This window comes from Urocitellus parryii, chromosome 11 (genome assembly GCF_045843805.1).
Source record: "Urocitellus parryii isolate mUroPar1 chromosome 11, mUroPar1.hap1, whole genome shotgun sequence".
NCBI lineage: Eukaryota > Metazoa > Chordata > Mammalia > Rodentia > Sciuridae > Urocitellus > Urocitellus parryii.
Genome location: NC_135541.1, coordinates 124208269 through 124231192, shown reverse-complemented (window position 1 = coordinate 124231192; position 22924 = coordinate 124208269). Strand labels below are relative to the sequence as shown.

At 47.8% G+C, this 22924-nt stretch overlaps 2 protein-coding genes across 4 annotated transcripts; one reads left to right on the top strand and one right to left on the bottom strand.

Moving 5' to 3' along the window:
• The first annotated feature begins 11415 nt into the window (after nucleotides 1-11415).
• On the top strand, nucleotides 11416-17926 carry Ca14 (carbonic anhydrase 14). 3 transcript variants are annotated; one of them, XM_026403972.2, is made up of 12 exons: nucleotides 11416-11556; nucleotides 11661-11774; nucleotides 13785-13805; nucleotides 14727-14906; nucleotides 15397-15539; nucleotides 15766-15861; nucleotides 16045-16111; nucleotides 16518-16675; nucleotides 16759-16879; nucleotides 17113-17133; nucleotides 17242-17326; nucleotides 17446-17926. In XM_026403972.2, the coding sequence occupies exons 2-12, from the start codon at nucleotides 11720-11722 to the stop codon at nucleotides 17510-17512; spliced, it is 1014 nt and encodes a 337-aa protein (XP_026259757.2). In that variant the 5' UTR covers nucleotides 11416-11556; nucleotides 11661-11719; the 3' UTR covers nucleotides 17513-17926. The 3 variants fall into 3 exon arrangements, with proteins under 3 accessions (XP_026259757.2, XP_026259758.2, XP_026259759.2); XM_026403973.2 differs by lacking the exon at nucleotides 11416-11556 and adding an exon at nucleotides 14449-14503 and having other exon boundaries at nucleotides 11707-11774; XM_026403974.2 differs by lacking the exon at nucleotides 11416-11556 and adding an exon at nucleotides 14482-14503 and having other exon boundaries at nucleotides 11746-11774.
• A 316-nt stretch (nucleotides 17927-18242) lies between these two features.
• Aph1a (aph-1A gamma-secretase subunit) lies at nucleotides 18243-21756 on the bottom strand. Its single transcript, XM_026403975.2, has 7 exons — nucleotides 21430-21756; nucleotides 20750-20920; nucleotides 20512-20585; nucleotides 20155-20277; nucleotides 19876-20003; nucleotides 19346-19469; nucleotides 18243-19014 (listed from the first exon to the last, which is right to left on the bottom strand). Exons 1-7 carry the CDS (start codon nucleotides 21540-21542, stop codon nucleotides 18950-18952), a joined length of 798 nt encoding a protein of 265 aa, XP_026259760.1. The 5' UTR covers nucleotides 21543-21756; the 3' UTR covers nucleotides 18243-18949.
• Between the last annotated feature and the right edge of the window lie 1168 nt (nucleotides 21757-22924).

The following is a 22924-nucleotide window of genomic DNA, read 5'->3' as shown; positions in this document are numbered from 1 at the left end:
TATTTTTAATGTGATGCTTCGGATAGAACCCAGTGCTTCACATATGCTAGGCCAGAGCTCTACCACTGAGCTACAACACCATCCCAACAATTTCCTTTCTTATGATGATGGAGTGTTTGGGGGTTTCTTTGCATGATGATGGAGTATTGTCTGAGGTTTAGGTCTGGCTGAGTCAGAGTGGACCTGGTTTTAATATGGCCAGGTATGGTGACGCACACCTGTAATCTCAGTGGTTTGGGAGGCTGAGGCAAGTTCAAAGCCAGCCTCAGCAAAAGTGAGGTGCTAAGCAACTTAGTGAGACCCTGTCTCTAAATAAAATACAAAGTAGGGCTAGGGATGTGGCTCAGTGATTGAGTGCCCCCATGTTCAATCCCTGGCGCCCCCCACCAAAAATAAAATGATGGAGGATATGTTTCAAAATGGCATTGCCTATATCAAATTCTATCTAACACCTTTCTCAAAATAAAAAGGGCTGGGGATATGACTCAGTGGTTAAGCACCCCCTGGGTTCCATGTCTGGCACACACACAAAAAAAAAGAAATACGCATCAGGATATTATTAAACTCAACATGTCTTTTTTTAAAATATATTTTTTTTAGTTGTAGTTGGACACAGAATCTTTATTTTATTTTTATGCGGTGCTCAGGATTGAACCCAGGGCCTTGCACATGCTAGGCAAGCGCTCTACCACTGAACCACAACCCCAGCCCCCTCAACATGTCTTTAACATTCAAAACCTAAACTAGCTGGTCATGGTGGAGCATGCCTGTAATCCTAGCAGCTCAGGAGGCTGAGACAGGAGGACCACTAGTTCAAAGCCAGCCTCCACAACAGCAAGGCACTAAGCAACTCAGTGGGACTCGGTCTCTAAATAAAATAAAAAATAGGGCTGGGGATGGGCCTCAGGGTTGAATGCCCCTGAGTTCAATTCCTGGTACAAAAAAAAAAAAAAAAAAAAACCCTAAATTTAGACTTATTTTCAGGTGACGAATATTTTGTTTGCCCCTCTAGATCCTCTCTTCACTCTTCTCCACCTGTTCTGTGACAAAGCCCACACGGTTGCCATCAATCCTCCAGTTACCTGGGTTTGATCTTGGTAGGAAATCAGAAGCCAGGAGGAGAGTGAGGTTGGGGTATTTCCCCAGCTTCCTCTGCCAGGTCCTTACAAAATAGCTGAGTCCCTCTGTTGAAAGCTACAGATCCTATTGGTGGCACACTGGGACATAGTATCACAGGAGAAGAGACATCTATGGAGAAAGATCCAAGGAGTCCCCTCAGGGGAGGGGGACCAGCAGGGTTCGTGGTGTACATAACAGAAAAGAAGTTCAGCGCAAGCCAGACAGAGGCATGGACAGAGGTTAATTCAGGAGTAAATGCACACTCAAGGGGGATGTTGGCTGTCTCCAGAATGAGAAGCCCCTCCTTGAGTTGGGGGTCAAATATTGATTGGAGGGCTATTGGGAAAAGGACTGGAGGTGAAGCAGGATGGAGCCACACTTGTTGGTGCCAGGTTTTCCTGCGCTTGTCTGTGGGTTTCCCTCATTTCACAAGGGCATGTCACTCTAGACTTACAACTGCACTTTCTGCATCTCAATGGCTCAGAGGCATTTCCTTTAGGACTCAGTACATCTCTCCCTTTATCTTAGATTTTTAAAAATATTTTTAGTTGTATATGGACACAATACCTTTTATTTATTTGCTTGTTTATTTATTTATTTATTTATTTTTAGTTGTAGATGGACACAATACCTTTATGTTATTTATTGACTTTTATGTGGTGCTGAGGATTGAACCCCGAGCCTCACACATGCCAGGCAAGTACTTTATCTCTGAGCCAAACCCCAGCCCTTCCTTACCCTAAAACTTTTTATCTCAAACCACCCAGATTTTTTTTCAGGAATGAATTCCTTTCCCTAACTGCTAGGAGTACAGCTAAAAGGGCTGGCTCAGTGCTACAGCACTTGCTTAGCACGTGAGGCACTGGGTTCAGTTCTAAGCACTGCAGAGAAATAAATGAATGAAGGTCCATCCACACCTAAAAAAATTATTTTAATTAAAAAAAAAAAAAAGATGATCCTACCAGATACTAGCCCTTGTAGAGAGGGGAACCAACATCCAGCTCAACATAGACATATAAAGACCCAGCCTGCCATTTTGTCCTGATTTACCCAAGTTCTGAATGGTCCTCTCAGCTCCAAGCCTCCCCTGGGCTGGCGGAGGCCTTTATTAAGGCTGCGTGATCACTCTCCCTCTGGCATTGGTGCCAATAGCACTCAACAATAAATGTTCCCGGTTGTATTTCCACCTCAGACTCTGCTCTCTGAAGAACCCAACGTGGGACAGTGGTTCTCTCCAAGCACCTTCCCTCTGAGAAACTCAAACTAACCTATATCACAGATCACATGGAGGGGCTGGGTTGTGGCTACCACAGTGGTAGAGGGCTTGCCTCGCCCTGTGAGATGCTTCTTTTGATCCTCGGCACCATACAAAAAAAACGAATAAGGATATTATGTTCATCTACAGATAAAAAAATTTAAAAAGAGGTCACATGGAGAAGGCTTGAGACTATGTGATGAGGGTGAGAGGGTCCCAGCCACCCCCGGCTTCTCCAGCTCCAGCCCCTGTCTGACCACAACCACGTGAGAGGTCCCGAGTGAGAACTGCCCCGGGAGCCCCCACCAAACTCCCCGACCACAGAAACCGCGGGAAACCAAAAACTGACCTTCATAGCTTTAAACATCTAAATTTGGGGTTGTACAAAGATAACAATTGTTAATTGTTATTGTCAATAATTGGAACAACTTCCTAAAACACTCTTTTTCTGATGGAGACTCTCTAGTACCCTTTTTGCTCTGTGACATGAGGGGTGACAATTATCGCACTCTTCTTAGTTTTGCTTTTCTTCTACCTTAACGAAATAATTTTCCCTCCTCTAAATTCTCAGAGCTTATTAATCATCGATTCATTCAGCATTTATCTCATGCTCCCTTGAAGTATCCCATGTATGTTATTTAATTCTGCTTTCTCCCAACCAGACTGGAATGCCCTAGAGAAAGAGCCAGTCATCACCTTGGCTGTTTGCTGGCATCACTCTCAGGACTTGGCACAGCCTGCGCAGAGGTACTCCAGGCATATCTCTCAGGTAGTAGTCTAAATTCACGCTTACGATAGGAAATTAAGAACTTGGTTGCTTTCTTAGAGAACAGGTGATGAAGTAGGAGTTGAGGATAACTGCAGACTGCTCTGCCTTTTACCTTTTTAACTTTACAAATTCCAAACCAGATAATTTGTGGTCTCAAGATAAAGCTAAGTAGCCAGGTGCAGGGGCGCATGCCTGTTATCCCGGCAACTGGGGAGGCTGAGGCAGGAGGATCATGAGTTCAAAGCCAGCTTCAGCAAATTAGTGAGGCACTAAGCAACTCAGAGAGACCCTGTCTTTAAATAAAATATTAAAAAGGGCTGGGGATGTGCCTCAGTGGTAAAGACCCCTGGGTTCAATCCCTGGTACCAATACATAAATAAAAATAAAGCTAAGTCAGTGTAACGGATGTATTTTTTCTGGAGTTCAGACTGATTTGGAACCCCCAGAAAGGTTTCTCACCCAAACTTCTGAGAAATTCCATCCCCCAAAATCCAAGGTCATAACTGCTCCCCTTAGTTCCAGAACAGTGATCAATACTCAGCAAACAACAGCTCTAGTTGTTCCCGGTACTAATATCCTTTGGGAACTTTCTAGATCAACATCCTCTGAGGCAAGATAGGTTTTTATATTTGTTTAGGGCCTTAGAATTAGGAGATATAGATCTATATATTTATATCTATCTATCTAAAGTGAGTTGCAAAGGAAAAAAAAAAACTGAACCTTATTGAAGTTAAATGGTGAGGTAAATTATCTGCATAGATGGCCAGCAACAATTTCTCCCATTTCTATGCACCCGTGATCCTCTTCATATCAAGAGTAGAATCCATTTCTCCTCCCTTAAATCTGGGCTCACCTTCTGACTTGCTTTCACCAATAAAATATAGTGGAAATAACACCATGTCAGATCTGAGCCTATCGCTTAAGAGGCTGGAAGTTTCTTTCTTGCTGTTTTAGGAGCCAGTTCTCACATAAAGTCCAACTATCCTACTGGAAAGAGAGGCCACTGAATCCCTCATTATAAAGATAAAAGCCCTGGACAATGAGAGACTGTGAAGCGAGGGAGAATCCAGACATCCTCGACTGTCCCAGCCACCACTGGGCAGGCGTGGGCCAAGTGAATGAAGTCTTCCTGGATCCTTCATCCCTGTCAAGCGGCCCCAGCCAGTGCTACGTGGAGTAGAGATGGCTATTGTACCATGCCCAGGCCACATTCAGAATCTTGAGTAAATATAGCATGGTTGTTGTTTAAAACTACTAAATTCTGAGATAATAGGTAGCAGTAGGTAATTAAACAACAGCAGTAATAGATAGCTAAAGCAAAGCTATTATAAGACCCAAGGTCTTATAATTTTAAATTTAAAAGATGAATATTTTAAAAAATATATATTTATTTTAGTTGTAAATAAACCTTTATTTTATTTATATAAGGTGCTGTGAACTCTGGGCCTCAGGCAAATGCTCTAAGCCACAACCCCAGCCCCTGAAGATGAATCTTAATAAATCTAGTTTCTCTGAGCAAAGTTCATATCTTTTTCTAAAAGTGACCATTACAATACTGCTTAATCTGTGAGTGCTCCCCAAAATAATAATAATAATAATAATAATAATAGTACTAAAGATTGAACCTAAGGGTGTTTAACCACTAAGCCATATCCCCAGCTCTTTTTATTTTTTTATTTTGAGACAAGCTCTTGCTAAGTTGCTTAAGACCTCACTAAGTTACTGAGGCTGGTTTTGAACTCATGATCCTCCTGCCTCAGCCTCCTGAGCTGCTGGGATTATAAGTATGTGCCATCCTGCCCAGCTAAAATATTATTCTTACTCCCTGCTTATGTTCAAAATGCCACAGCTAGATATTCAATCATATAATCCTTGTTGAGATGCAAAAACTGCAGGATAAGAAAACGTGATTATTTTACTAAGCCTTATTTAAAGATATTTTTCAGATATTTTTGAAAAGTTTTCATTGGCATCAAAAAAACTATAAAGCCAGGCACTGTAGCACTTGCCAGCAGTCCCAGTAACTCAAAGAGCTAAAGAAGAAGAATTGGCAAGTTCAAGGCCAGCCTTAGCAATTTTGCAAGACCCTCAGGAACTTAGACCATGCAGAAAAATAAAAAGAAATGAATTGTGGTAGGCTGGGATTGTGGCTCAGGGATAGAGAGCCCTCACCTAGCACATCCAAGGCCCTGGGTTCCATCTTCCGCACCATGTAAAAATAAATAAAATAAAGGTATTGTGTCCAACTACAACTAAAAAATAAATATTAAAAAAAAGAAATTAATTGTGGTAATGTGGTAAAGTGTCCCTGGGTTCAATCCTTAGTATACACACACACAAAAAAAAAAAAAAAAAGAAAAAGAAAAAAAAAGAAAGAAAGAAAGAAAAGAAGGAAGGGGAGGAGGGAGGGTGGAAGGAGTAAAACAATTGAACTACCCTACATTTTTTTATAATTTGTAATCCTCTGTACAGACTGCCAGTATGTGGTAAAGAAAGAAATCTACATATTGTTGCAGTAACTTGATTATTGTCATGTAAATACCAAATTCTGTGGATTAGCTGCAAAACTTGTAAACTCTAGGCTGACTCACCTCCCTGTGCTACGGGAGTGCAAACTTTTTTTTAACAAAAGCCAAAGACAGATTTGAAGAGTGAGTCTTCTAAAATTAAAGCCATATTGAGTATCAAATATAAATTAAGTCACTGCTGTGTATATCCCAGTAATACAGATGATAAATATTGCCTTAAATGAAATTAATGGCTAGGCATGGTAGCACACCCTTGTAATCCCAGCTACTCAGGAGGCCAAGGCAGGGGGATTACAAGTTTAAGGCTATCCTGGGCAGCAGGGACCCTGTCTCAAAATAAAAAATAAAGAATTAGGGATGTGACTCAGTGGTAGAATGCCCCTGGGTTCAATCCCTAATACTGAAAAAAAAAAAAAAAAAGTATAACTTTGGTCATAAGGTTACTTTCAAAAACAACTGTCAGTGGCAGTGTGCTTGCCCACCACCTGTGAGGCACTGGATCTGATCTTTAGCACCACAAAAAAATAAACAAATACAATAAAGGCATGCTGTGCATCTACAACTACAAAACAACAACAACAACAAACTAAAAACTTCTGGTTAAACATGGAAATTTGAGGGGGGGGAGGGTGCTGGGGATTGAACTCAGGGACACTTAACCACTGAGCCCCACCCCCAGCCCTATTTTGGATTTTATTTAGAGACAAGGTCTCACTGAGTTGCTTAGCACTTTTGCTGAGGCTGGCTTTGAACTTGAGATCCTTCTGCCTCAGCCTCCTGAACTGCTGGGATTACAGGTCTGAGCCACTGTGCCCTGGAAATTTTAGTACATATTTTCCTCCATTTCTTCCAAATCTTACTAACATGACTTTCAAACAATAAGATCTAAATATAAAAGAACAAAAGAGGACTGGGAATAGAGCTCAGTGGTAGAGCACTTGCCTAGAACTGGTTCGATCCACAGCACTCCATAAAAATAAATAAATGAGTAAAATAAAGGTATTGTGTCCATCTACAACTAAAAAAATTAATAAAAAATATAAAAGAACAAAGACTGAGCACAGCCAAACTATGGAAGCAGGCTAGATATTCATGGACAGATGAATGGATAAAGAAAATGTAGGATAGGGCTGGGGCTGGGGCTCGGTGGCAGAGCACTTGCTAAGCATGTGTGAGGCCCTGGGTTCCATCCTCAGCACCACATAAAAACAAACAAATAAAATACAGGCATTCTGTCCACCCATTACTACAAAAAAAATTTTTAAAAAGAAAAGAAAATATAGGGATATATACACAAAGGAGTTCTAGTCAAACATAAAGAAGAATGAAATGAGTCCTTTGCAGGAAAATGGATGGAATTTGAAAACATCATGTGAAGTGAAATAAGCTGAACCAGAAGGTTAAGGGTCACATTTTTCCTTCATACATGGAAGCAAGAAAGTAAAAAGAAGAAAGCCAAGGAGTCTCATGAAAATCAAAGGGAGACTAGAGGGGAAAGGGACCGGGGGCGGGAGAAGGACAGGGAAAAGAGTGATATTGGCCCAATTACATTGCTATGTCGTGGGCACACGCAGATGTGTAACCGTGATCCCGCCATCAAGTGTCATCACACTGCATCAGCAAAAATAGGAGGGAAAAGGACAAGTAAAGAGAGAACCCAGCAGAACCTTGGAATCTGTAAAACAAAGTAGCAGTGTGATTCGGAACTGTTGTTTCTTGATTCTGGCGTCTTCCTTTTTGTGAAGAAGAGCTGAGTCGGTGTAGCAGGGCCTTTCTCAGCGCTTGGTTCACGGGCTCTAAATGGACTGTTCCATCAGTTCCACCCCTTGCTCCTGAGAGGGGAAGCCTGCCGCCACCACTCTGCTCTGTGCCTTCACCCTGACGTCCCCCTCACCCAGGCCGTCTGATTCTCAGGGGCAGTTGCCGTCACACTGAAATTCATTCTCCAATCTGGCCCCTACAGGAAAAAAGTAGATATGTGGACATCCAGCTTTATTTTTTGCTTTATTTCTCAACCTGTTTGGGACTTGAAAGAAAAGGGAATGCCATTGTCGGGATCCCCTTCATCCCTCCCTAGTCCAGAGGTAATGGTCTTAGCAGAGAGGAGAAAATCGAAACCTCCCCACCAGAGGTTCAGGGTCAAGCTGATTTACATCCCATAACCCACAAAATTTCCAAGGCACTAAGAACTCTTGAGGTGAGGGTCAAGGTAGAGCTAAAACAGAAGATGGTCAAAGGTTTATTGAAAGAGGGAATTGCAGTTCCCAACTCTGGTCTACAGAGATCAAAGAGTTACTCTACACTCAACCGAGCCGCGTTGGATGGAGGGAGCAGAAGAAGTGAAAGTTTCTGAGAGAACGTGAGAAGCCTCCCTCTCCACCCCAACCAACGCTTTTCTCTCTTTCATTCATCTTATAATTGAAGGGTGACTTGAGGTCAAAAGTTAGAAGTTTCTTCTCTGAAGAGAATGGTAGGAAATGGCCAGATATGGTCATCCCTTCACCTTGCAGTCTACCAACCGACACCTTCCAGACCTGATCATAAACACCTGAGGGCTGCAGTCTGAGGTATGAATGAAAAGGCAAGGATCACCAAATATTTTAGAACCCAAAATAAACAAATTCAGAAAAGAACTCCGAAGAAACAGAGGCAGGGCAGGGAGCAGGAGGAAATAAAGAAAAGAATGTTATTTCATGAGACAGGGACTGTAGTTCTGTGGTAAAGCATTCTCATGCTGGGCGCAGTGGTGCACACCTATAATCTCAGTGGCTTGGAGGCTGAGGCAGGAGGATCCCAAGTTCAAAGCCAGTCTCAGCAAAAGTGAGGCACTTAGCAACTCAGTGAGACCCTGTCTCTAAATTAAATACTAAAATAGGGCTGGGGATATGGCTTAGTGGCCAAGTGCCCCTGAGTTCAATCCCTGGTATCCCTACCTGCCCCCCCAAAATTCTCATACTATAACTAACAGCAATGTGATCTGGAAAACTGAAAAAAAAAATATTCAAAGGAATTCTGACCACCCTCCTCTCCCTAATTACTTTGACATTAATTCTTGAGCACTTTTGTGTTTTCTTAAGTAGCTGTAGTACCAAAGTGTTAAACAACAAACATGTAATACTAAATGTGATTTCCTATCAAATTAGAATCTCAGGTCTACAGTACCTCAGGGTGCAATGTTATTTGCTTTTCTAGAAAATCTGATTCCATCTATTTCTGTCTCCTCACTGATTCTTTCTTAGCCATTAGTTAGCACTTGTACTGCTTGCAGTTCTGTTGTAACCATTCTTGGTTTGGGGGTTTTTAAAAACCCAACTCCCTCCTTTATTTAACTCCACCACACAAACTCAGAGCAATTAACAGGTTCCTATAATGTTTTAGAGTAGCGAGTTTAAATACCTAAGTTAAGACCCTTTAAGACAAGACAAACAAGAACCTGAACACTTTTGATTCTGACATTCACATTTCACTGCATTTGCCAGGACAGGAGATGGCGCCAGAAGGCAGTGGAATGGCTTGGTTTTAGTAGTTTGGCCAACCCCAGGAAGAGAAAAAGACTGGAATGGGAGAAGTCAGCACTGAAACAAAGATGCCAGGGTTTGAATAGAAACTATCATTTAAAACAAAATAATCAGGGGGCTGGGGTCGTGGCTCAGCAGTAGGCTGCTGGCCTAGCACATGCCAGGCCCTGGGTTCGATCCTCAGCACCACATAAAAATAAATCAATAAGATAAATGTCTTGTGTCCAGCTACAACTGAAAAATAAATATTTTAAAAATCATAATCATTAGGGTTATCTTGACACGTACTCCATGTCGGCGAGACTAGAAAGCAACAATGGATGTATTCACAGTAAAGCCAGAGATCAGAATAACATCAGAGCCCCAGTTGAGGGTGCTCACCGCCCTTCTCCCCTCTCCTAGAAACAAAAGCAGCCGTCTGTGTGGGAGCACGAGCACCCAGAGGGGCTGCTCACTCAGGAATGGAAAGTGCTGATTTGGGGCTAAGATATCTTTGTGAAATAATGTTCAACTGTACAGAAAAATAAAAAAATAGCCCACCACAGTGAGATTCATTTTAAATTTAAGAAATTCATGGATTAGCCAGGAGGTGGCGCCTGTCAAGACGTGCCACCTGCCTTGGGACACTGACTCCCGATCCCACAGGCTCCAGGGGACTGTCCTGGCAGAGGTCATTCAATGCAGACTTCTTTCCTACTGTGTGAAAGACATTTCTGCTTTTTTTTTGTGGTGGCGGTTCCTCTGTATTAACCACTCTGATTCTGAAGAAATCGGATTTAAACTTTTGTATTCTTCATAGATGGGATGGATAGATGAGTCTTTGGGGAAACTTCAAAACAGAAAACTTTTCTGTAAGGGAAAAATAATTTCAGAGGGAGATGAGAAAATAAAAAAGGAAAGGACATCTGAAAACAAACGGCTCTGTTTGGCAGAGCCATCCCAGGGGACAGGAGGGCGCAGCTAGCGCCTGCTGCAGGAGCTGAGGGTCCAGCACATGCATGCATTATTCCTTTCCTTTGGCTTTTATCCTGCTCCCTTATTTAGCTTCGGCTCCCTTTGTTTGGGCTGTTTATTGCCACTCAGAAGGAGCAAAGAGGACAGAGGGAGCTCAAATGGGTGCATCCTTCAGGCTAGTGACCCTGGTGAAGAGTGTGAAGGAGAAAGATCTGAAATTATCTGTGGGCTTTCACATTCCCTAATGAGGGATTTAGGATGTACATTCCGATCGGGATTTCCAGTCCTGTGGGGGAGCACACACACCAGCCCACATTCCTGAGACGCGCCGCCTCTGGGCTCCGCTGGCCCGGCTCCACTGTGGCAGGTTTCACTCAGTCCCACTGTCCTGCCTCGGCCCCCCTGGGGCAGGAAGGAAGACCCTGGGCCACGCAGACTCTCTCTGCTCTCTCTGTGCTTGTTCTCTGGAGTCCGCCTTTTCTGTGATAGTGATTGTTTCCATGGTCTCCCCATCTCCCTCCAGCCCCGGCCTCTCTGCTAGGGGTCAGTGTCCTCTTAAGTGACAAAAGCCGCCCTAGATCTGGGCTCCCTGGGGAGGGAGGTGGCTGTGTCTGGCAGTTAGAGCCGCTGTCTCTCCATGGTGCTGTGGCAGCCCCTCCCCCACTGGGCACACAAATGGGCTTTATACAGCAAACAAAACCACCCCCCCCCAGGCACACAAGCACGTGGACCCAGGCCTCACCGTGGGAAGGGGGTAGTGACAGGAACAGGAGGAAGACAGCGCTCCCGACAAGTTCTCCTCGTATTACTTCTCTGATTCTCCACAACCCAGGTTTCCAGACTGTGACTTCCCACCCCTACCCCACCTGCACCCTGAGTCCCCAGCTCCTTCTTAACTTCTCCCCTAACTCTGCCTTCTATTCCAGGGCAGCTCAGACACTGCAAGGCGTTGGGAATAGGCCCCCCACCACCCAGGGTGCTACTCCTCAGGGGAGAAGCCAGGCAGGCAAATGAGAACATAGTGTCTTCTTGAGGTGGCTGCATTGAGCCCCAAAGGCCCCCTTTCTTGTCCCTGCCTGCTCCAGGGGACACCCATCTGAGGAGTATCTGCGTGAACAGCAGAGGAAAGAAGAGCTCACCCAGCTGGGCTCCAGAGCCAGGGCCAGGGCTCCGGTGAAACTCGCGCGCTCTGGCTCTGAGCGGGGCCATCCTGCACGCCTAATTGGCTATTTAAGGAGCTGCCTGCCTGCAGTCCAGGCACCCCCCCTCCCCACGTACACCAGTCCAGAGCCACCTTAAAAGCGAGAGGCAATTGTGAAGTCACTGGCCAGCAGTGGACTGGAGACTTCAGAAAGAGATAAAGAGAGCAGAGAGAGGCAGCAAGAGATTTTTCCTGGGACCCAGAAATTCACGGTATCCCAATGAAAATCAAATTCCCTGGAAATCCAGATACAGCAAGAGAAAGAGAGATAAATATACTCAACGCCAGGAACTCTTCTTTCCTCTCTCTTCCTCAGTCTCTCCTAGTCCTTTAGTCCCCAAATTCCTGGTTCCCTGTCCCCCTCCTGGGGATACCATGTTGTTCTTCGCCCTCCTGCTAGAGGTGATTTGGATCCTGGCTGCAGACGGGGGTAGGTACAACTGGCTGTCTGTGTGTTGGTCTGGGCTGATATCCACATGTCACCCTGTGTGCTCAGTGGGGGGAGGAGAGGTAAAAGGACGCCCAGGGGCTGGAACAATAGGCGCAGGGGTAGGGAAAAGAACATGGAGGAAACCGTTCCCTTCTTTTCCCTTTACCTTTCCAGCCCAGCTGTTGTTGGGGACAGGGAGAAGGTGCCAGGGGCAGGCCTAATACAGACCAGAGCAGGCATCTCCTTGCAGTTTTCCAGAGGCTATCCCCACTGTCCTAGTTGCAGGCCGCCCTGGTAGCTTCTTTACAAACTCTGCCGGGGAACTGAGGCGGGGGACATATCTAACAAGGCCAGCCCAGCTCAGACCCTGAACTCCAGCTGATCGCCGGATCACCTCACAGCTGAAGTCCTCTTTAAAAAAAAAAAAAAAAAAACACTTTGTTTTAGTTGTAGTTGGACACAACACCTTTATTTTATTTTTCTGTGGTGCTGAGGATGGACCCTGGGCCCCACATGTGCTAGGCAAGCGCGCTACCACCGAGCCACAACTCCGCCCCCCCACCCCCCCTGGTTCTATGGAGAGACTAACTTCCTAGTTTTTCCCTGAGAATACTAGTAATAATAGTCAATATTTGTTTGACCCTTTACAGTTTAGGGTGGATTTTCAGGAACTCCCAGGAGATGAGGTGTTCTTGGGAGAACTGACTGAGGAGCTCCAGAAGTGTCCCCAGGACACCTACACCTCTTTTTTGTGTCTCTCTCATGCCTAGCACACAGTAGGCGTGCAATGAAGGTTTCTTAGAACAAGGCAAAGGGCTGCCTAGGGAGCAGAAGAATGCAAGAGGGTAACAGAACAGGCGAGCCAAAATTTCATCTGAGGAGAAAGGAAAAAAATGGGGAAAGAAAGGGGACTAGAATGACTGTGTTGAGGATTTGGTGGGGGAAAGGGCCCCAGGGGATTCCCTCTGTTGGGGTGGCCCACAGACTGGTAAATAAGAGGTTGCCTCCAGCCGTTTCTTGGGCTGCTTTTCAAAGTTGTCGGAGCTGAGGGATGGGCCAGTGGAATAGACCCAAGAGATCCAAGACTTCTTACAAGTCTGAGAGAGGGGGAAAGAGTTTAGGGTTTTCTCCGGAGTTTCTGGCCATTTTAATATTAATAGCAAAAATCCGCAAGGCCTCCCTCTTCCCCTTGAAGCAGTTTGGCCCTGTGTGGGGCTGGGCCAGCAGACCCCCGCCTGTCAGCCAGAGACAGGACTGCACGAGAGCCTGCAGAGAGCCTGGCATGTGACCCGCTGGCAGCTCTCCTTTTTACACACAATGCTTCATTTTCATCCTGTCCCTGCCAGCCTGGCAGCCTATGCCCACCCACCACCCTCAACCTAGAGTAGACCCTGCCTTGACTCCCACCTCTCCAGAGACAGCAGGGATCTTGGGAAGCAGGGGTTCCAGGTAATGGGGAGTTTCCTCTAGAACTAGTGGGATCAGAAGAATTCCAGTGTTATTTTACAGATCAGTGCCTCCCTTTATGCAATGCTTCAAGGCAAAAGAATGATTCTCCCTTCTGCTCTCAGTAGCAGTCCCCACCCAACACACATACAGAACAGCAAAATTCTTTCCCTTCTTCTTTTTCTGGTCCCTTTCCTCCAAACCCTCTGCCCACATTCTCACCTCAGCCCACCCCAACCTTCTGTTGGATTGACTTGGCCCAGGCTGGAGTGAGGGTTGGGCTGACGGCACATTTAGACCCAAGTTAATTTTAGTCTCCAGGCTTTATTTCTCCATTCCCCTTCCTCCTTTACTCAGCAAGCACCAGCTGAGCCTGGCTGTGATTTTAAATAGGCCCCCCGACCTTTCGGCTGAGGTGTCGGGTTTCAGGGCTTCCTTTGGGAAGTGGAGTGGAAGGCAGAGGGGGAGGGGAAGTGGTACCAAGGGCCCCTGGGAGGGGAGGGTGGAAGCCAGGGCCCTGCCCCAGTCTGCATTGGTTGTAACCCAAATTACTCTGTCTTGCAGGTCACCATTGGACATATGAAGGTGAGAACAGAACTCCAGGTGGCCTGTCAACACCCTTCTAACCCTGGGACCTCCTCACCTGCAGGAAGACTTATCCTGGGGTGGGGAGCAGTTTCCTTTAGCTTTGCACACTAACGCCTCCCTTCCCCATCTCCCCTTGGCCTGGGCTGTGCATGTATGATTTGTAGACCCTGTTGTAATCATTAAATCCCACACCTCCTGATTCAGCATAAAAGTCAGTTGAGTCCTCAATAAATCAGTGTGGGAGTGAGGGAGTTGGTGTGGAAAGAAAACTGGGTGGGGAGAGGATCTCGGAGCTTAGCTGCTATTCTCTTGGCTCTCTGAATTCTTCTCAGTCCTATTCCCAACCTGCTTTTGGAACTGGGACAGAGCTTGAGATGAGGAGTGAGGAAGAGTAGCAGGTTAGTTTGTGACCTTAGGGGAGGTGGAACTCTATCCCTCTGAACTTCTGATGAACGACTTAACAAAACCCCAGTCTCAGTGCAAATTTCAGTGTGAGAGCAAGAAATGACAAAAAGTCAAGATAGGTAGCTGAATTCTAAGACTACTTAATAGGGCACTCCAAGGAGACCTTCTCTCTAGGATCATTTATTTCCCCTCATTTTATCATTCCTACTCTAATTCTACCTCTCTGGGCATTCAGGCTATCTATCCATCTCCTCTTCCCCTCATTCAGCTTTCTTGTCCTCAAACTACAGGTAAGAGCTACCACTTCACATGTACCAGGGTAACTGGGGAGTCATCTCTGCCTCTGGGTAGGCAAGGGAACTGCAGCGTAGAGTCCGGTGGGACTGCTACTTGTCTCTCCCGGGTGGGGCAAGTGCATTTCTACCTGCACACAGATGGAGAACTTGGCAGGGGTGTGTTGAAGGGTGGCTGGGGCTGGAGGGCAGGACAAATATCCATGGTTACCCCCACCAGGCCCACATGGTCAGGACCATTGGCCAGCCTCTTACCCTGAGTGTGGAAGCAATGCCCAGTCCCCCATCGATATCCAGACAGACAGTGTGACATTTGACCCCGAGTTGCCTGCTCTGCAGCCCCACGGATATGATCAGCCTGGAACTGAGCCTTTGGACTTGCACAACAATGGCCACACAGGTAAAAACCTAGGCTCCCAGCGTTCAAATCTCCAGTTCAAATCTTAGGGGCCAAGAGAAAGAAATATTTTCGTAACACAAGTTTTCAGAAAGCTCCGTCCATGAATTTGGAGATATAAGAATGAGGATTGTGGGCTGGGGATGTGGCTCAAGCGGTAGTGCGCTCGCCTGGCATGCGTGCGACCCGGGTTCGATCCTCAGCACCACATACCAACAAGGATGTTGTGTCTGCCGAGAACTAAAAAATAAATATTAAAAATTCTCTCTCTCTCTTTAAAAAAAAAAAAAAAAGAATGAGGATTGGGCTCCTGTAATCAAGGTGGGAGCTAAATGTCTCTGATCAAGCCTGAGGGGTGGACCTCACTGAGAGCAGGAAAGCTGTGCTAGAAAAGCACTGGTCTATGGGAGCAATGATCTCCCGAGAAGGGGCAACCACGGGTGAGAATGACCCATGTCCCTCCGCCAACTCTAACTTGCTCTTTTCCTCACAGTGCAACTCTCTCTGCCCCCAACCCTGTATCTGGGCGGACTGCCCCGAAAATATGCAGCTGCCCAGCTCCACCTGCACTGGGGTCGGAAAGGATCCCCAGGGGGGTCAGAGCACCAGATCAACAGTGAAGCCACGGTTGCAGAGGTATCAGAGAACAAAGAGCTCGGACTAGGACCCAAGGGATGACACAGGGATGACTGGTTCTGGGGAAGGAATCTGGACACTAGGAAAAGCCCTACTGGGGGAACAAGGACAAGTGTTGGGGACAGATTTGGAGCATGATGGGGGTTGCAGTGGTGGATAGGTCAAGGCCTTGGAGGGAATGGGGTAGAAAAGCATTAAATGACTCCATCCCTCTCCCTTCCCTCAGCTCCACATGGTGCATTATGACTCCGATTCCTATGGCAGCTTGAGTGAGGCTGCCCAGAGGCCTCAGGGGCTAGCTGTACTAGGCATCCTAATTGAGGTCAGTGGCCCCCAGTCCCTCCCAGCTCTCTTTCCACTTCCTCTGCGTCCCTTAGGCCTACTTCATTGCCGGCCTCCTTCCTAACCACAGGCAACAATACCTCCTGACCACCTATTCTGTACATAAATGTCTCACTCCCAGCACGGACTCATTCCACACTCTCTCCCTTTCCTCCCCTTCCAGGTGGGTGAGACTGACAATCCAGCTTATGAACACATTCTGAGTCATCTGCATGAAATAAGACATAAAGGTGAGAACTAAAAATCTATAGTGAGATTAGACTTTAGGAATACTTTTTAAAAATGTCCTAGGCTGGGCCTGCTGGCACACACCTGTAATCCCAGCATCTCTGGAGGATGAGGCAGGAGGATCACAAGTTCAAAGTCAGCCTCACTCAGCACCTGCAAGGTGCTAAGCAACTCAGTGAGACCCTCTCTATAAATAAAATACAAAATAGGATGGGGATGAGGCTCAGTGGTTAGGTGCCCCTGAGTTCATTTCCCGGTAGCCTCCCCCCAACCAAAAAAAAAAAAAAAAAAAAAATGTCCTAAGAGGTTTTGGGAGGCAGCAATTTCAGGGCCTGTGGGTTTTGCTTTGGAAACCCTGTCTAGGTAAGTCAGAGTACAGCAAGATGAATCCTACTCTGTTCTCCCCAGATCAGAAGACTTCAGTGCCTCCTTTCAATGTGGGAGAGCTGCTCCCCCCACAGCTGGAGCAGTTCTTTCGTTACAATGGCTCACTCACAACGCCTCCCTGCTACCAAAGTGTGCTCTGGACAGTCTTCAATCGAAGGGCCCAGATTTCAATGGGACAGGTGAGTAATGAAGAGGTAAAGGAAGAAAATTTTAACTCCAGACCCTTTCCCATCCCAAAAGTGACTTCTCCCACTCTTCTCAGCTGGAAAAGCTTCAGGAGACATTGTTCTCCACAGAAGAGGAGCCCTCTGAGCCCCTCATTCAGAACTATAGAGCTCCCCAGCCTCTCAATCAGCGGACTGTCTTTGCTTCATTCACCCAAGGTGACTCTCCAAGGCTCAGAAGAGAAGGGAAATCAGGTTCTCAATGACAGGAACTAGGGAACACCTGAGACAGAAAAAACTAAAAGGGGAAGGGGTTTCCAGTACTTACTTGGACTGGGAACCACCCCCAGCCCTGGGTGCCCAGGTGATTTTCCCAGGCATAAAAGCAGCGGGCTGCTTACAGTTGGGATGGACTCTGAAGCCCCACTGACCCAAGTTTTCTTCCTCTACAGTGGGATCCTTGTATACCACAGGTAAGACAGCCCTACCCAGGAACCAAGAGACAGGAGGGACCTCAGCAAGTCAGGGGAAAAGTTCAATGTTAGTCCTGGGCTGACACCTTCCATCGCTGTCTCCCGCAGGTGAAATGCTGAGTTTAGGTGTGGGAATCTTGATTGGCTGTCTCTGCCTTCTGCTGGCCATTTATTTCATCGTTAGAAAGATTCGGTGAGGTCCTACTTTCCATTCCTGCAGTCCTTTCTTTTAAAAAGTATTCTCATATTCCACCTCTAATTGCTTCACTGAGGACACGAGTCACTCCCATGAACAATTATTCCCCCTTCCAGAAAGAAGAGGCTGGGAAACCGGAAGAGTGTGGTCTTCACCTCAGCACAAGCCACCATGGAAGCATAAGTTCCGAGACATCACAGATGCCTTTCCTTTGTGCCTGTCAGGGAGCCTCTAAAGTGGGGTGCAGGGGCTGGACAGAAAATACTACTAGGAGTTGTAGGCAGACACCCCTCCTTTTCTGGACATCTCTCACACAGAGGTAAGGACGAGATTCTCATTCAAGGAAGAACAGCAGAGCCTTTAGCCTTTGGCCTCTCAAAACATGTAGGAGGACACCAGGAGACCCCTGTGTATTAACACAGCGGGCAAACTATGTTCAGTTGTAGGTGAAGTTGAAGATGTGCCCCAAGTCTCCACCCCTCGCCTTTTTGTCCCTTCCCCTAGATACACTGCAGGATCTCCCCCACAGAAAAAGGGCTGCTGCTGGGGTTACATATTTTTGTTCAGTATAATTGCAATTAAAGTTTCTGACCTTAATTCTGGCCTATCCTTTAGGGTTCCTGGGAGTGGGAGAGGTCCTTAACCCCTCAGGTGGTAGAGACAGGCAAAGGACATAGAAAAAGAAGCCTGGGTGACTAACTCCTTTTATCCCACCCCCAAAGGGGATGTCCAACATGTTAAATCACCAGCTCAGATTTCTGCCCTTGCACCCAAAGTGATGCTTGGAGATCAGGGATTGCCAAGTCAGGAAGAAGACTGGACAAGAGGCACGGGAGGGCAGAAATCTCAATTAATATATCATTCCCTCCCTTAGAAGTCAACTTCCCCCACAATTATAAAGTACTTTTTATTAGTCAAAAATCACAATCACCTTGATTAAAAGGATGGGACACTCCACCCTCAGCAGAAAATGATACAGTTTATAGAAAACCTCCCCACCCCTCCCATACCCCAATTAAAAACTAGAAAAAACCCACCCTCCTTCCCTGGGATGTCCTGGAGTCCGACTCCTCCAGTGGCACTGCAGCTCTGGAGTGGCCGGCTCACGACAGCACCCTCCACTTCACCTTGGGGAGAGGAGGGATGCTGGTGGCCAAGGAGGTTAAGACCATTAGTTCCAGTAATACCAGTTCCCAAACATGCACTTCCTGCCTTTCCCCCAGGGCCTGGGACCAAGGGGAAAGGGGACAGAAATGAGCCCAGCCACAGGAACAATTAGAGGAGGGAAAATATAGCCCAAGGAGGCGAGGAAAGTTCCAACATACCTCCTCCCTCCCTCCACTTAAAAAAAAATAAAAGGCAGTTTGGGGTCTTTATCACACCAAAAAAATGGTTCCCTTCAGACCTGAGAAAAAGACCAAGATGTCCAGTCTGGGGAGGGGGTACTGGAAAACTCAGAGATCATCTACCCTTGAGCTTCCATCCATTTCATCTCCAGGGCAAAGGCTAAACTAGGTCCCTTTTCTTGGCAACCTGCACTGTTCAGAACTGGAGATGGAGAAATACAGGGCGAGGAGATCAGGAGGGCACCCCAGGCCCAGGGGTCCCCCCCAGGTTCCCTCAGTCCTCGGGTGGGATGCGCAGGGCAGAATACACCATCACCCGACTGTCCTCCTGCCGTCGGCCTGCAGAGGGGAAGGGGGGTGAGTCATGGGCAGGGTGAGAGCAGAGCACTGACACATAGAGATTCCTGGACAACACGGGGGTCCCCAGGTGGTGGGGTAAGTGCAGATTCAAACCCACCAGTCACTGACTGGCTGAACCCAGGCTACTCCTGGTAAAGCTCAGAAACTAAAGGTCACAAATGGACAAAGCAAAACCCTGAAGGTTGTTGGGGTAGACCAACGAAGAGAGAGAAAGTGGGCAATGGACCCGGGCTGGGGCTGGGTTCAGTCATGGGCAGTGGACAGGCAGGTGGGATCTGTCAGGCGATCATTCCAGGTAGTCAGTCCTTACACGAGAGGCTGCGCTGGATACTTCGGAGGGACCCTCCAGCTGTGATGAAGGCCCAGAGCCCCATGGAAACAGTCACTGCATAGATGGGCAGCAAGCTGGCCTCATACCAGGGGTTCAGGAAAGTCTGAGAATGAGGGTAAGAGTATAAAAGAAGTTAGATTCTTTCCCTGACTAATCCCTATATTCTTTTTGTACCTCTAACCCAAGCCTCCCCCAGACATCTTACTCAGATTCCCCAGTCTTTCCCTTCAGAACACCAACATCTTGTGGTTAAAGGGATTTGATTTTCCACTCCCTCAAAGATTACGACGGCTGCCGCTCATCTCAGGCCCTCTGCATTATAGTTTGCCTAATCCGTTCAAACTCTTCCCCAGAGCATCCTCAGAGCAGGTGACATAACTAATGCTGTAGAGACTCACCTTTCTGCCTCTGCCCAATGTAAATCGGAAATTTTCAGAGAGGACACATACCCCCATCCCACTTGCCATTAAATGCTTTTCTCCCTAACTTGGCCCCTATCTCCAACTCACCAGTCCTGATGTCAGTAGGTGACTCCCAACCACCAGGCCCAAAGCCCAGTACCGTCTCCTCTCACAGGCATCAAAGAACACAACTCCCCAAAAGGTATGGAGCAGGATAATGGCTGCTGTCAGAAAGGCTGCAGGGAGGAAGATGGGGATGAGACATCCCTGATCTTCTCCCAGCCTCCTGAGATGTGAAGCCAAAGAAGTCTCCCAGGGAAGGCCAATAAATCAGATCAGGGCCAGGGATGAATGGGACATGAAGGTAAGATTAGAAGTGAGCCTTACCTGAAGTTAGGAAGTAATAGGGTGAGTCTCCATGGATCCCAACCACACCTGGCCCAAGTGCATCAGCCAAAATATTGATAACAGAGAAGACACCACTGATGATACCGAAGGAGAGACCAGAAACTGTGGGGAGGGAGGGTGCCATCAATGTCAGAAATCACTACAGCCTCATTACCAATGACCTCCTCCACATTCCCAGTTACATTTCTCCCACACCTACTCTCCCTCCAGACCACCTCTCCTTGGAATCAGGTATGAAGGGAAAAAAGAAGTCACTCAGAATATGTGGATGTTTGGAGATTTCCCTAGGGGAGGGGGCTGTCCCTCTCCCTCGAAGGTCCCTCTCCCTCGGCTCACCATAGGCCATCTGGCGAATGGAGATGGGAGATCTTCCGTCCTCACTCAGCGATGCTAACCCCTCATCTGCCTTCCTGGGATGAGGTGGAGTAGGGGAAGCATGAGGGAGGGCAGGAGTGCTCCTTTCCCTCTAATGTCTTCCCCCGGTGCCTCTTACAAACCACCACCCAAGGGCTGCCCCATTTCCCACAGTGCCATCCTCTGCCCCTCTTCCCTCCAGACCACCCCATCTTCTTACTTAAGCAGCTTGTAGTAGGCAAAGCGGAAGGCCTCCTGAAGAAGGACAGAGACAGCAGCACCAAAAATCAGGAGGCCATACTGGAGACGGGCATCTGACCGGTCTGTCACATGGACCAAGATGAACCAGACCACAGAGGCCAGCAGCAGGGAGACCAGCCAGAAAAATGCCCTGAGAAAAGACAAGGGCAAGGGTAAGGGCAGCCAGAGAAATCAAGGAAGGGAACCAGCCAAGGCTGCAGCATGAAAAATGGAAGTTAGACTTCTGGATGGTCAGACAGCAGGGACTAGATAGGGTGGGTGTCTGCACCAAGGAACTCGTCTGTAGGAACCTGATGTAGGGAAGGGGTATAAATCTGGTCACACAGTCTTCAGAGCGATGAGAATCAGAGCCCTGAAGGGTGAGGTGTCCACGCCTGGCTCCTCCCGCAGGGACCGGGCTCGGCCAGCCGAGGTCAGCACAGCCCCTCAGGAGTCTGGGCCTTGGGCCGCCCGGTCCCGCCGGGAGCGCACAGGAGGAAATCTGCGGTCGCTGCACGGCGGAGACCGACCGCCGGGAGGGGCGGACCGCCCGGACCGCGTCCGACCGTCCAGCCCGGGGCCGGGGCTCGCCCAGCTCCTCCAGCCCCTTCCGCTTCTCTCTTCGACGCTCTCACGCCTCTTGGACCACCCGCTACTCACCCCGCGACCAGGATGATAACGCGGAGAGGGTCCCCAGCCACAGTGATCAGGAAAAGCGCGAAGGCTGGGCCGAAGGCGACGAAAGTGCATCCGAAAAACACCGCAGCCCCCATGGCTGGGCAGCGGGGGAGGAGCCCCGGCCGCAGGCGCAGGACGCAGCGGCGCGCCACCGGGGAGTCCGCGTGGGGGCGGCGACGCGACCCCACCAGGGGCGCGGTGCAATGTCACCCCCGGACCCCGGGGAAGGGGAAGGGGGGTACCGAAGCCCCAGAGGGTCCGCCCGACTCGGTCTACGGAAGCCGAGGAGGGGAAAAACCCCGGCCGCAGCCCCATGGCCACCTCCCCTCCAGTCCCCACCCCCGGAAGGCCGCGGAGACGCGCGTGGGCGTGGCTGCGGCCGTGGGCGTGTCCGCACGGCCTGCCGGGAGTCGTAGTCCCCGGCCCGAGCCCGAGCGGCCCGGGCGGGGCTGGGCCTGGCGCCGGCGCGGACCCCGGAGTCCGGCTGCGCCTGGGCCGCGATTTCCTTTCATCACTTTGGAGGGAAGGGTGGTAGCAATTCTGCTGCTTCTTGAAGGGCTTCAGAAGGGGAAGATCCTGTTTGAATCCAAGAGACAAATACAAAGAACACAGGATGGGGTGGCAAGGAGATAGAGACGGGTATTGTTCTTACTTGAATCAGAGGAAGTTGGCTACAATTGCTGCCTAAAGGATGGAGGTTGGACTTAAAAGCAGGAGCTCTTTGGACAGGAATACATCGTATGGCTAATGAAGTCTTCATCTGTGATGACAATCAGAGAGAAGCAAAAGGGCCTGGAGAGAAATATTGCAAAGGAATTTTTAGAAGGAATCGAGAAGTTAAAAAGCAACCAGAACAATGGGGTTGAGAGAAAAAAGCACACATCCCCCACCCCACCCCCCAGTCATTCAATTCCTTTTATGTCATACTTCCTCTATTTATTTTCTGAAAAATAAACTTCAGTGGCATCTTTTCCTCAGACTACAGAGAGAGAGAGAGGTTTCCCTATTAGAATGAAGGAGAGTTACAGTAGGAGAGGAGGGTCTGGTCATTCTATTTGAATGGTGAGAGGTTGATCCTTAGGCAAGGCAAAGGACTCCTAGGATGGGAAAATGAGAGAATCTGAAATATAGTTTCTGAAAGAAAAAGGAAAAAAGCCCTATAGAAATTACTTGAAGAGAACTAGGATTCCTGGAAGGGATTTATCATTTCATATGTATACACTCACATAGATGTTTCATGCTTTTTCCAAAAAATTCTGGAAAGAAGCTGAACAATATATTTGCACAGAAAGTCACTGAGAAATCTTTCCCCAATAAGCTTGAGAGGACGGGAACATCTTGGCCAGTGCTAAGGACTCAGTCAGGGGAAGACATGGGGGTTAGACAACTTTTTGAGCTGTTAGCGTAGCTCTCCTGACACATAAAAGCAGGCTCTAACCTGTCCTGTATATGGGTGATCTCTTGAGTATGGGTGATC